The 14,062-nt window shown below is 45.2% G+C and overlaps 1 protein-coding gene across 5 annotated transcripts in view; it reads left to right on the top strand.

The window, feature by feature from the left end:
• The first annotated feature begins 554 nt into the window (after window positions 1-554).
• The window catches only part of MATN2 (matrilin 2), a 108,311-nt gene continuing 94,803 nt past the window's right edge, over window positions 555-14,062 (top strand). The window contains exons 1-3 of one of the 5 annotated variants that reach the window (XM_075920330.1): window positions 1,063-1,258; window positions 5,854-6,031; window positions 11,803-11,979. In XM_075920330.1, the coding sequence (XP_075776445.1) occupies window positions 11,844-11,979 (136 nt within the window). In that variant the 5' untranslated portion in view covers window positions 1,063-1,258; window positions 5,854-6,031; window positions 11,803-11,843. Of the gene's footprint in view, window positions 876-1,062; window positions 1,259-5,853; window positions 6,032-11,802; window positions 11,980-14,062 lie in introns of those variants that run through there. The other 4 variants (XM_075920331.1, XM_075920332.1, XM_075920328.1 and 1 more) reach the window with 4 other exon arrangements.

Here is a 14,062-nt window from a genome sequence, read left to right as displayed (position 1 = left end):
TATTCCTAGTCATAATAATAAAGCATAGGGACATCTGTGGGGAAGCAACTGTTACGTGCCTCATGCTGGCCCTAGTGAGTCTTCTCCTACTTGTTTTCCCTGAAAGTAGCTTTTATGATTAAAAACACATCTGTCTACCCTTAAGTAACAGTTGGAAGCATACATTTTTGAAGGGCTTTTGTAACCTAAAATTACAGAACTCTGCATCGAGCTTCTTAGCTGGTAGTGGTAGCAGGGCTAGCTTGCCCCCTTGTCAGTTGGACTTCAGCCCTTTTGCCCTATTTTCACCCATTGGCCAGAAGAAAGTTATTTGGACTAACACACAGATAATGACTCAAGCCTTTTCTTGCATAACAAATTTGTAGCTGTTGTTACAAAGCCCATGTCCAGATTTTTCCATCTAAGTAATTTATTATATAGCTGGCAGGCTTTCCTCCAGTGTTAATAAATGATCATTACCCCTACAGTGTCCATTTATTTCACCACCCTGCAATCTGCTTTCCCTACAGAAATTCCCCAGCCTCCATGCAGACACAGAAACCACGTCTGAAGCTAGGAAGCCCACATGATTCACTGGGGACTGTTTGCTTTGGCGCTGGAGGTGCTGGTGTGGGGAATGGGATTTCCATTTCCCAACGTTTCCTTTGGTGGATTTCCCTGGACAGGAATCACTAACTGCGCCGGGCCCCGTGCCAAGGGCTGACGCTCAGATGCTGGGAGAAGGATGCTGCTGATGCTGGTCTGAAGTTCAACTGCTGGTGCCCGGGAAAACCAACCCGCTCCCAGTTTGTCCGAGCCGAGGCTCCCGGCCCCGCTGCTGAGGGAGATCCCCTGCGGCCAGGCGCAGCGACGAGAGCCCCGCTCTGCAGAGCCAGGTCTGAGAGAGAGAGTCGCGTGAGGGAGCGCGGGGAGCCCAGCCGGCCCGAGAGCGGGCAGCAGCGCGACCCCAGCTGGGGCGCTCGCAGCACCCGCGGAAGGGCTGGGAGCACGGGCGGCCGCCAGCCTCTGCTGGCCCCTCACGTGTCTCCACGGGGGAGGGACGGGCCAGTGGCTCCCTCCTCCCTTCCCGCCCGGCACAAGGGGGGCGCCGCGTCTGGGTTTGAAACCGTCCGAGCAGGGCACCGGCCCAGCCAGGCGCCTCCCGCCTGCGCGCAGCACAGAGCGCGGGACAGGGCTGGGAGGCGGCGGGCGGCCTGCCGGGCTCTGTGCGGAGCGCCCCGGCTTTCGCCCTCGGTCTGCAGCCCAGCCAGCGCCGCAGGTAAGCGCCGCCAGCGCCCCGCCGCTCTGGCAGCGCGGGGTTTGCGCCGTGGCGGAGCTGCGCCGCGGAGCCCGCTGCGCGTACGCAGGTGTGGCTGGCGCAGGGCAGCGTTTGAGCAGCGCTGCGGGGCAGAGCAGGGCTGGACCCAAGCAGTTCGGAGATCTGGCTCCCCGGCTGTAGCGTGCAGCCGCCACCCATTTCTAGTGCTGGAGTTTGAGGTGGGCTCTCCAGGCGCTTAGCTGGGCTTGGCGTGAGCAGGGTTTGCTTTTATCTGTCCCATGCACACCCCAACGATGAAATCATAGTTCCATTGAGGATACTTGACACTTACAGACAGGCAGAGTAAGAGGAATGCTGCTTGCGAGCGTCTTAGAGCAGGATTTAAGTTTATTTACTGTGTATGTTTTGACATGTACTAGATTCAATAACTATCTGCTTCCCCCAGCCTCTGACACCTGCCTTTAGTTTTCCACAATTGTGAACATTTGCATTGATAAAAATAGAAAAATACTTAAAACCCATAACTGTGGGCAATTGGGAATGTATCCTTCACTAAAACAAAAAAGAATGCTTAAAAATATACACTGAGATTATCCATTGAAATTATTAAAAATACTCAAATTCTGCTAAAACTTTTTATAAAGGAATCAAGAAGATTCATTGGTGCTTAGAGTCCTCACTTGAAAGAGCTACCTGTTCTGCCTTCTTAGAGACAAGTTAGGTCCTTGCTACTATCCTTAGGTATCATAAGGCAGTAAAAATTGCCACACTGAATCCTCCATACATTTGAAAACACCATTAGCAACCTCTGTTTTATACTTATGATGGTATTTTTATGTAGTGGATTGGCTAATGTGTATGGGCCTCAATGCTTTCTCCTGCAGTCTCAAAATAGCACAACTATGTGTCATAAGCACTATGCTGACATTAAAGGAGATTCTCCTTTGAATTTATACTTGTGGAGTAGGAGAATCTGAGTTATATTCCCAGTTTCCATTGTAAAATTTCCGAGTTGTCATGATGACAATTTTGACATTTACAAAATCCTGAATAGCCAAAAGAGTTGAAGGTGGTTTTTGATATTGAGGAGTGACAGCATTTTTGCATGCTGTCAAACAACTGACACATGGCACCACACAGATAGCTACATTTTAAGTGGTGGATGAAGTAATTTTGTATCTTATCCTCTATTCAGGATGATTATGAATTGTATAAGACTAAGCTCCCAGTTTTGCATCATATCTTACATAACATTAAGGTTTATAAACAATGAATGGTCTTCTTACACCTTAGGGACTCACCAAAATATATAGAATCATGAGCTTTTATGGGAAAAACCCTCTTCATCAGATGAACTGGAGTGGAAATAAGAGAAATCAAGATTTTTTATATATATATATATATACACACACACACACACACACACACACACACACACACACACACACACACACACACACACACACACACACACACACTTACTATACTTTAAAAAGGTTTTTCCTGTGGGACAATACAGTCACTCTGCATCCCTCAGCCCCTTCCTCTGCCCTCAACCACGTGGCCTACCCCTTCCCCTTGATCCGTGGGAGCCACGAGCCATGTGGCCTCCTCCATGCTCCGACCTGCCTGATGAGGGCTGGGACAGTGGGAGCTGTGAGCTATATGGCTCCTGGGGCATGTGGCTTCCTCCCTCCCCGGTACTCTGGGGAGAGGCGGTGTGGCTGCCCTACTTTATCTCCTCTCCTGCCATGATTACCAGGTGAGGAGAGGTGGGAGCACATGGGAGTCATGGGAGCAGGTGGGGGAGTGGGAGCTGTTTGGCCTTGTGGGGAATGGCGGGAGGTGCATGGGAGCCGCAGAGCCTCACGGGGGCTCGGATGGGGGGGCAGTGGTGTGCAGGACATGCCACATCACCAGTGGTCCAAGGGAGGGGGCACATGGGAGCTGTGCAGTCTTGCCTTTCACTGGCGGAGGGCTGGAGTCGTGTGGCCTTCCCCCTCATGGCTAGAGCCATGTGGCCTTCCCCCTCGCAGTGAGATGGAGAGAGCTGGGCCAGCTGCCGCCTCAGTCCTACCCACCCACCCCAACCGGAGGTCAGAGCAGGGAGAGCCAGGGCTGCTACACCTCCACCTGGCACTCCCCAGAGGCCAAGAAGAGAGCTTGGGCTGCCCTCCCACAGGGGCAGGAGTTAGCAAGCGTAACAAGCAGGGGGCACCACCCCCGTGTGTATATGTGTGTGTGCCAACAGTTAATGTCTTTGTTTAGGTCCAGGGTAACGTCAAATCTGTGCATCTGGAAATTAGCCAGTTGATAATACTCTCTAACATAATGAAAATTGTTGTGGGTTCTTCAGTGACCACAAGTTGTCAGGATCTCAGTTTAAAATGACAGCATTTCCATGTCCTAATGACCCATAACATAATGGTGGACATTAGGTTAGTATTAACTCAGAAAAGAAGAATGCAATCTAGTGATACACAAAGCACTTCCTGAAGCATTTGGCTTTTCTTCTTAGGCCACCATTCAAGAAGTGAACTGGCCTGACTCTGTTTAGCTTGAGACATTGGGGGAAAAGATCACACATGGTGTGGTGTGCCTGTGTTACTAAGGGACATTAAAATAGAAGGCATAGATTGTCTCAGTGAATCCCACCATGTCTAGGGATAAGAGACTCTAATAATGGGCATAGTGAGACATGCATATGATTTTTCTATGAAAACTGAAATATTTGAAACTGAAAATAGCTGAAACCTTTCTATACTATTTCCTTTGAATGCCTTCTAAAATCTAGATATTTAAATTTTAATTTATATAATTCTGTGTGTGTGTATAGTTATATAAATATTATTAAAACTAAATCTGATGTATTTGCGTGTTATTTTAAGAAAGAAAATACATCAGATTGGCTGTAAGGCCCTAACCCTGTACATTGGCACATACTTAACTACTTCTGTAAGTAGTTCCATTGACTTCAGTCGGATTACTCATGAGTAAAGTATAATGCATGCTTAAATGTGTGCAGGATTGAGGCCCAAGTATAAAATAGCAAGGGGTATTTTAGGAATCTTATACAGACTAGAGAAAGATTAATCCGATACAAAGACTCTAACATGATTGATATACTCTACTCAGATGAGGAGAAAACATCAACTGCCACTATTTCACATTTATTGTCAGATTTTTCTGATTGATAAAGTATGTTCACAATTAAACTTTGTTTTCATTACAAGTAAAGAGTATCTGGAATACGCTATTTTGTTTTAGGCAGATGGTGGTGTACAATTCACCCTTTCTTCAACCTGACATAGCAGCCGTGGGGCCAGTATGGATACGCTAAATCTGTTTAGCATGCCTGTTATTTTTAATACATTTTAGTTTGTAACGAAATAGCTGTATTTTATTAGACAAAATTAAACAGCCAACTTGTATTATGTGTGTAATCTAAATTTCTCAGCACTATTCTCGTAACTTTCTGGAATCTCAGATGACTAGAACAGACCCATAACCAGAGAGCACAGATGTACGTGCCCCAAAAGAACAAGTTGAATGAAACAATCTATTGTTCAAACAGCAACAGAAGTAAAATCACTAACATGGAGGTTGATGCTATCATAAAATAAGAATCCCTTGGTAAATCCTACTCAGTGGAAATTGTGAAGAGTGAACCATGCTGTTGGTGCACGGGTATCCAACATCACTGTAAACTTTTATTATAGTAAATTTCTGAAATTCTTGAAATTATCATGTTATTTTCAATAATGTCAATATTAACCTCAGCAATATTAATGACTCGAAATATCACAAAGATGGATGTGTTAGAAACAATTAACAGATGCTATATTATTGTTTATTTCATTAAAGACCTAGAAAATGAAATAATATCAATATAACTTGAAATGTATTCTCAAAGAAAATATACTTAACATTTTCACTAAGTTCATTAGATAAAGTGAGTGTTGTCAGCAAGAAAGTGTTACTACGACATTTACATAGCACAATGACATTGTAATGTGAAAACCGAAATGTTGAACATGTTTTAATATGCTTTGTGTTAGCAAGAAATGTGTTGATCTGAATGCAGAAAGTTTATTTTCATTTTTCTTAAGATATCTTGTTTGTAAAAAATTGTAAGATGAGAGAAGTAAATCCTCTCAGAATTTTTAAAATGAGAACTTAAGGTTAAGTTCTAAAAACATTCCAAGCTTTTCTATTACCATTTGTAGTTTAAAATAATTGTAATCAGCTCATGCAAACTGAAAAGATATTTGGTGTAGGTCTGGCTGTGTGCTGCATGCACAATATTACAACAAGCAATGTATTGTGATGTGTACCTGCTTACATAATTTTTGTGTCTTTTAGACTATATGCAACATTCCTTAAAACAATTTGAATTATTAAAAATTGCTACAAATCATCTTTGTGTGATTGCTAATGTTGGGTATGAGAAACTGCTCTATAAAGTCTAGTTAATTTCAACATAGCCACTAAGTATCAAAACTAACAATATTGGGATTTGATATGTCACAAAACTAGTGGAAGACTTACTCTCCTGAATTATGACAAATTGTCTGATTGTTCGTATTATTTGTTAGCCTCCTATAGTGATCATTCTTGCTAGTCCAACCCAACAGTTGGCTGAGTTTGTCCAAACCAAAGGAAAAAAAACAGAAAGCAGTGGTTGTCTTTGACCTCTCTCCAGCACAAAAAAACCCTCAATGGTTTTATTGGGAGCTGTGTGCTATACCATTGAGCCCAGGACTCCATTAGAAGGTATGATGGGAAATGGGTAAACTGGGTTTACCTTGTGGTTTGGCTAGTCTCCATGATTGTTTGATCTGGGTGGCGAGGAGGCACATATTACAACACTGCTGGTTCACCTTGATACCCTACTTTAGTTGCTGTGTATAAACTCACTTCCGTATTAGCTTGCCTGGTTTCTGTAGTGACCATAAGAGCAGTTGTGGGAAAAGTCTATTTTCTGCTGTGCTGAGTGCTCTTTTTACCTTTGTAATGAGGATGTTCAGATAGAATCATAGAGCTGGAAGAGACTTCAGAAGGTCATCAAGTCCGGCCCCCTGCTCAAAGAAGGACCAATCCCAACTAAATCAACCCAGCTAGGGCTTTGTCAAGCCGAGACTTAAAAACTTCTAGATTCCACCACCTCCCTAGGTAACCCATTTCAGTACTTTCCCACCCTCCTTGTAAAATAGTTTTTTCGTAATTTCCAACCTAGATCTCCCCCACTGTAACTTGAGACCATTGCTCCTTGTTCTGCCATCCGTCACTACTGTGAACAGCCTTTCTCCATCCTCTCTGGAACCTCCCTTCAGGAAGCTGAAGGCTGCTATCAAATCCCCCCTCATTCTTCTCTCCTGCAGACTAAAGAAACCCAATTCCCTCAGTCTCTCCTCATAGGTGATATGCCCCAGCCCCCCTAATCATTGTGGTCGCCCTCCACTGGATCCTTTCTATAGTGGGGGCCCCAGTACTGGACACAATACTCCAGATGTGACCTCACCAGAGCCAAATAAAGGGCAATAATCTCTTCTCTAGATCTGCTAGCAATGCTCCTCCTAATGCAACCTAATATGCCTTTAGCTTTCTTGGCTACAAGGGCACACAGTTTACTCATATCCAGATTCTCATTTCTTGTAATCCCCAGGTCCTTTTCTGCTGAACTGCTACTTAGCTAGTCGGTCCCTAGCCTGTAACAATGCTTGGGATTCTTCCGTCCCAAGAGCAGGACTCTGCACTTGTCCTTGTTGAACCTCATCAGATTTCTTTTGGCCCAATCCTCTAATCTGTCTGGGTCACTCTGGACCCTATCCCTGTCCTCCAACATATCTACCTCTCCCCCTAGCTTAGTGTCATCTGCAAACTTGCTGAGGGTGCAATCCATCCCCCTCATCTAGGTCATTAATAAAGATGTTGAACAAAACCAGTCCTAGAACCAATCTTTGGGGCACTCTGCTAGAAACTGACCACCAACCTGACATCGAGCCGTTGATCACTACCCGTCGGGCTCGACAGTCTAGATGGCTTTCTATCCATTTATCCAATCCAAACTTCCTTAACTTGCTGGCAAGAATATTGTGGGAGACTGTATCAAAAGCTTTCCTAAAGTCAAGGTATATCACATCCACTGACTTTCCCATATCCACAGAGCCAATTACCTCATCATAGAAGCTAATCAGATTGGTCAGGCATGACTTGCCCTTCGCTATGGTTGGCTCCTATACTGAAGCAGCAATCCAGGGAGAAAGGAAGGTGTAAGGCTTATAGCTGCAGTTCCAGAATCCAAGCCGTCAGTCAGGAGCTCTTCCCTCACATTCCATTCTCAGCAAGAGAACATGCTACAAGAACAGCTGAAGCAGAGCTGGAGCAGGCATCAGAAGACCACTGATAGAAACGACCACTACTTCTAATGGTTTGCACAGTAGTGCCCATTGATTTTTAACTATTTAAATTGAAACTCCTAAGAGAAGGGGCCACGTTTGTACTCCATTCTCTTCATTAGAGGCTGGGACTGAAAGCAGTTGAAATGAAGTTGGGGAAGGTACCAAAATGCCACAGATCCAGTAGAGAGAGATCCACTGCTTTAAGGACTGTTGCATGGCTACTGTTCAAAGGCTGAGACTGGTTGCAATGGAGTGGGGCCCGCACAAGGACAGATCATTATTGGGCACTGAACCATAACATGAGTAACCCCATTGCTGGGTCTCTCAACTTCAGAGAGGCAGATTTACTGCCCTATCCTGTGTGGTACTGTGCACCTCCTGTGAGGTGCTGCTGAACCTCCATTGGGAATCAATGTCTCACAGAACTGAGGTCCTTAGTTAGCTTGCTCCTGAGGTGGGACTAGAGCCTCATATGATTCTGCAATGGTGGGTTTGAGGCTTATCTACTAAATAAAACGTTTCTATCATCTAAACAATTATTTATAAGACACTAATCATCATTCAAAAGCACTTATGAGATTTAATGTTGCCTGGGAAATTTGCCAGCTTGATCTTTCATGTGGATGAGACCTCCCCTTACCAGATCCTTGCCATTTTTCATAGGACTCTTCCTCATCTAGCCACCTCCTGGATACATTAAACCCATTTTTTCTGTACTGATATCAGGATGCCAGCTACCTAGGCAAGGCTCCTTGGTGGTGAAGCATTGTTCGGGTCAGGGGTGATTCTTGGGATGTATTATTCATATCTCAACTACTTGCCTTGTGCTTTGTGAATTGGCTGCCCCTCAGGCTGTAAGAACTAGGGATGTTAAAATACATTTAATTAAATAGCCGTTTAACTGCTGAAAATTTCAGCAGTTACACATGGGGTGGGGATCGGCTCCACAGGAGCCAGTGAGAGCAGAGAGCTGGCTTTTAAGCCAGCTCCCCGCACATACCGGCTCCCGCCTGCCGCCCTGTCTCACCCCCCTCCTCCCAGCAGTGGCTCCCCAGGAGCCAGTGCGCACAGGGAGCTGACTTTTAAGCCAGCTTCCCACATGTATCAGCTCCTGCCTGCCTCCCTCCTGCCCTGCTTTTAAGCCGTCTCCCCATGCATACCAGGAACCTGCACGTAGATCGTGAAGGTTAACAGATGATCCCAGGCTCATTGGTTAACAGTGTACATGGTTACACTTTCAATCCATAATGAGAACCATTGACTACATCATCATGTTTTGGGTTTGGAGGTGGTTGGCCAAAAGGGGTAGGGCCAGAATTCAAATACAGGTTGAATGTCTTTAGTTCGGCACAGAAAGTCAATATTGTCTAGCAGCATTACCAACACTTGCACCATTTACTGGGATGTTAGAAGACATTTAGGGGTAAATTAGAGATAAATAACAGAACACTGAGAGCTAGGACTGGTAGCTATAAACAAGCTTTATGGGATTGCAGGACATTTGTATACTCCCATAATAAGTGGACATCCAGCTAACTAAAATCATGTTGGACTATGGATGTTGCCAGACCAGGGAGTGCCAGATTAGAGATGTTCAACCTGTAGGATGCAGTCTGAATCACTTACGATGTCACTGAGGGCATGCATTGGAATCAGCTTAGGCTCTTTATCAGTGTCATGTAAGAGTACAGGCAGTCCCCGGGTTACGTACAAGATAGGGACTGTAGGTTTGTTCTTAAGTTGAATCTGTATGTAAGTCGGAACTGGCATCCAGATTCAGCCGCTGCTGAAACTGATCAGTTTCAACAGTGGCTGAATCTGGACACCAGTTCTGACTTACATACAGATTCAACTTAAGAACCCCAGGCGTCCCCAAGTCAGCAGCGGCTGAATCAGGACTCCTGGGGCAGAGCAGCTGGGGTGCTGCCGGGTTGGTCCAGTAGCGCCAAGGAGCGGTGCTGCGGGACCAACCGGCAGCGCCCCATCTGCTCTACCACAGGCCCCGGGCTTTGCTCCACGTCTCACTGGTCTGCTGGGGGGGGGTGGCACTAGCTGCGTTCCCCCCCCCCCCCAGCAGACCAGGGAGACGTGGAGCAAAGCGGCGGAGGACCCGGGCCGGACCGCGGCGCTTCCAGATCAGCTGGAAGCACCATGGTCCGGCCCGGGTCCTCCGCGGCTTTGCTCGGCGTTTCCCTTGTCTGCAGACCAGGGAGACGCCGAGCAAAGCGGCGGAGGACCCGGGGCCGGACCCGCGGCCGCTTCCAGATCAGCTGGAAGCGGCCGCGGGTCCGGCCCCGGGTCCTCCGCCGCTTTGCTCCCCGTCTCCCTGGTCTGCTGGCTCCCCCAGCAGACCAGGGAGACGGGGAGCAGCTTTTCTCGCCCCGGAGGAGGCGGGCGGCGGGACCAGGCATCCCGCCGCTCCAGTCCTCCGGGGCGAGAAAATCCCTGTTAGTAACTGCGGATCCGACATAAGTCGGATCTGCATAACTCGGGGACTGCCTGTACTGTGGATGACCAAACATCATCTCTTTTGTGGGCAATATGGAATATCAGGAAATAAATGGTGTTGATCAAAGTCAAAGATTGGGCTGAGCAGTAGTGGCAGAAGTTTCCAGAAGCCAGATTACAGAAGTCAGACTGTTTCCCCTGGTCTCCTTTCAGTGCCAAGTAAGACTGGGCATAGTGGTGTCTTGTGTCAGGTAGTCCTTGCAAAATGATTAGGTTGAAATTTGGATCATAGGTGGAATAGAGGTAAATAGTTTCTCATTAGCATTTGGGAGGCAGTCCCCTTTAGGGGAAAAAAGTAGCAAGGCAGCACTGATGAAGGCTCAATGGTGGTACAATCTAAGCAAGAATAATTTGCTGTTTTGTACTGGTAGATATTAAAAATGTATCTGGATAACCTTTGGGGTATGTCTAGACTATACGCTTCTTTCGAAAGAGATCGTCTAGACAGCCACAACTTTTTTCAAAAAAGCAATCCACTTTTTCGAAAGATCATCCAGGCAATCTGGATGCTCTGTTTCGAAAAAGCCCTGTTTGTGTTCAAGAATGCCTTTTTTCAAAAGAGCTCTTTTGAAAAAAGGCGTTCTTCCTTGTAAAATGAGGTTTACTGCTGTCAAAAAAAAAACGCTGTGTTCTTTCGATTTAATTTCGAAAGAATGTGGCAGCAGTCTAGAGTCTAGATGCAGATGAAGTTTTTTTTTTTTTAAAAAGGCCACTTTTTTTTGAAAAAACCCTGTAGTCTAGACATAGCCTTGGAGTGCCTGTCACACCATGATAGAGCCTTTGGGTTAGATATTTGAATCCCCTGTTTACCATTTAGGAAAGGATAGAATAGCCTCAAGTTTAGCTTACAAGGCCTACCTTCCCTTTTCTTGAGCATTATAGATGGATTTTATGTTCATACAGGTGCAGCCAAGAATTATCCCAATAGCTTTAGGAAGCAGGTTGTGACGAGGCCATATAAATACATACATATTGGCAAAAAGAAGTTAAAAAGCAGTTGCTAAGGCAAGAATGGAGGCTGAAGAGGAATTATACAGGAAGTTGATGGAAGATAATAGCAAGACATTGATTTTTAGGTTGGCTAAAAGAAGAAAGCATGAGCCACAAGATATGAAGAATCTTTGTGTGAAAGATGGGAACTGTGTAGCGATTAACCCAACAGAGGTATGGAAGCTATTAAATGAGAAGAGAAGGTTAGGAGAGCAAGCACCATCAACAGTTATAGAGAAACCTCAAAAAGGTTTCTGTAGAGGAGATAAAAGAAGCACTGAATATAATGAAAAAATAGTGAACCCACTGATGAAAAAGAGAGAACTGATGATGTAATCAAGGCAGGTGGAGATAATGGAATAAAATGGCTTGATGGATCATGTGTTTGCTGGATACAAGCTAGAATACCATATGACTGGAGCAGAGGGGCTAATAGACTTGCCAGACTTGTTCGCAAGATGGGAGCACTGGCTCTGTGCTCCCAGAACAGTCGGGACCTTGAGTAGAAGGCATGGTGGTGGGGTGTTTGTGTGGTAGAAGGGCAGAAGTGAGGACAGGATGGCCCCCATTACTATAGTATAAGTATGCATAGTTTGGATAATCAGAGTTCTTTTCTTTTCTTTTCTTTTCTTTTCTTTTCCACAGTTTTCCATTCCTGATTGCCCATCTTGCTTTTCTTCACGAAAATGAAGAAAATGGTTACATGCTTCCTACTGCTGTTGGGACAAACTCTACTTTTCAGCGCCTTTGCCAGGGAGAGACATCTTCCAGCAGTATTTTCAAGCCAAAAAAATGGTGCTAACCCACAAGGTATTTTACTTGGTGAGTTGTAATAAGCATTCCTAACAAAAATTGTAAATGTATGGCTTATTGGTCAGATGCTGGCTGAGATAATTATAGTAAAAGGGAATCTGCCATCTGCAGAAGGGAAAGAAAATTTTTGACTTTATTGTTGGTAGAAGGAGATTGCTATCAGTCTGTCCAGTTTCTACCAGGGCAGCCAGAACTTGAACCCACTACTCTGTGCTCCCCAGGCAACTGCCCTATCACACTCTAAAGTTCTGTAGAAAAGAACCTGGGGATTACAGTGGATGAGAAGTTGGATGAGAGGCACCAGTGTGCCCTTGTAAGCAAGAAGGCTAATCCCAAGCATTGGTACAGGCTGCGGACCAACTGGCTAAGTAGCAGTTCAGCAGAAAAGGACCTGGGCATTACAAGGAATGAGAATCTGGATATGAGTAAACAGTGTGCTCTTGTAGCCAAGAAAGCTAAAGGCATATTAGGTTGCATTAGGAGGAACATTGCCAGAAGATCTAGAGAAGTGATTATTCCCCTTTATTTGTCTCTGGTGAGGCCACATCTGGAGTATTGCGTCCAGTACTGGGGCCCCCACTATAGAAAGGATCCAGCGGAAGGTGACCAAAATGATTAGGGGGCTGGGGCACGTCACCTATGAGGAGAGACTGAGGGATTTGGGTTTCTTTAGTCTGCAGTAGAGAAAAGTGAGGGGGGATTTGATAGCAGCCTTCAACTTCCTGAAGGGAGGTTCCAGAGAGGATGGGCTGTTCACAGTAGTGACGGATGGCAGAACAAGGAGCAACGATCTCAAGTTACAGTGGGGGAGGTCTAGGTTGGAAATTAGGAAAAACTATTTCACTAGGAGGGTGATGTAGCACTGGAATGGGTTACCTAGGGAGGTGGTTGAATCTCCATCCCTAGAGGTTTTTAAGTCTCGGCTTGACAAGCCTTGCCTGGGATGATTTAGCTGGGATTGGTCCTTCTTTGGGCAGTGGGCTGGGCTTGATGACTCCTGAGGTCTCTTCCAGCCCTTTGATTCTATGAATCCCTTCATTTTCATCATGTTGATTTTCTTCAAATGGGTAGAGATTTCCCCTGCTGTGCTGAGAAGCTATAGAGGACAGAAACTAATATTTAGCTTATGTCTGGAATATAGAGAGCTGGCTAGTATATTTTCACTGATTTTGGATCCCATTTCATAAGACAGTGTTTAGGTCGGGGTTATGATCCACTACTCACAATTTAATTTAACTGAGTGGATGAATTACAAATATGTCATATTACAGAGCCCCAGGAATTGACTGTATAATTCTCTTAAAATAGGACTAAAATTCCTGTATGTTGTACTTCATTAATATATTTAAACTCCAGATTTGGTACAATAATTCTGCAGAGGACATGTGATTTTTTTTCAGTGTTTCCTTTTGCAAAAAAAAAAAATTAAACTGTTTATTCTGATATTTTGCCCATTTGTTTTCTTTTGAATTCCATTAACTATATTTTCACATTTCCATTCCCTCCCTCTCAGGCATGATAATATTGTAGATATAGGTCGCTTCTGAAATACTTCAGAATTAAACAGATTTATTCCTTTAATTAAGATCAAATGAAATGCTTATCCTCAGCAACAGCTCCCTGCGGAGCAACGCCTGAAGTCCCACTCCTGCATTGCAACCTGGCACACAAGATTACAGTGTTGCTCAGCTGTGGCCTTTCACTCCCTCAGATGACCCAATTCCCTTCTGGGTCTCACACCTTTGATTAGTGGAGGGTTGTGGTTCAGTGAGGAGGGAGAATACATAAAGAAGATAGGGGAAGAGTCCCTGGGACTGATGGAGTATTTGTGGGGGAAGGGGAGCGAGGTTCAATGGGAAAGCAGGAATATATAAAGGGGCATGAGGCACCTGGGAATATAGAGGTGGGGACTGAGATGGCTGCAAGGGTTGGGAAGATTTGTGGGAGTGAAATGGAGAAGTGGGGGTTGAGGGCTGCCATGCTGGGTAAATTTCAAGGAGACGTCTGTGTAATTGTAGGGTGGGTAAGTGTAATGGGGTTGATGAGTTTCTCAAGGGATGGGATAATGCTCAATAGAATGATGCAGTACGTA

The sequence above is a fragment of the Pelodiscus sinensis genome, chromosome 2 (assembly GCF_049634645.1).
Source record: "Pelodiscus sinensis isolate JC-2024 chromosome 2, ASM4963464v1, whole genome shotgun sequence".
NCBI classification, from domain to species: Eukaryota; Metazoa; Chordata; order Testudines; family Trionychidae; genus Pelodiscus; species Pelodiscus sinensis.
Note: the sequence above shows the minus strand (reverse complement) of the source record. Positions and strands in the feature narration are given on the sequence as shown.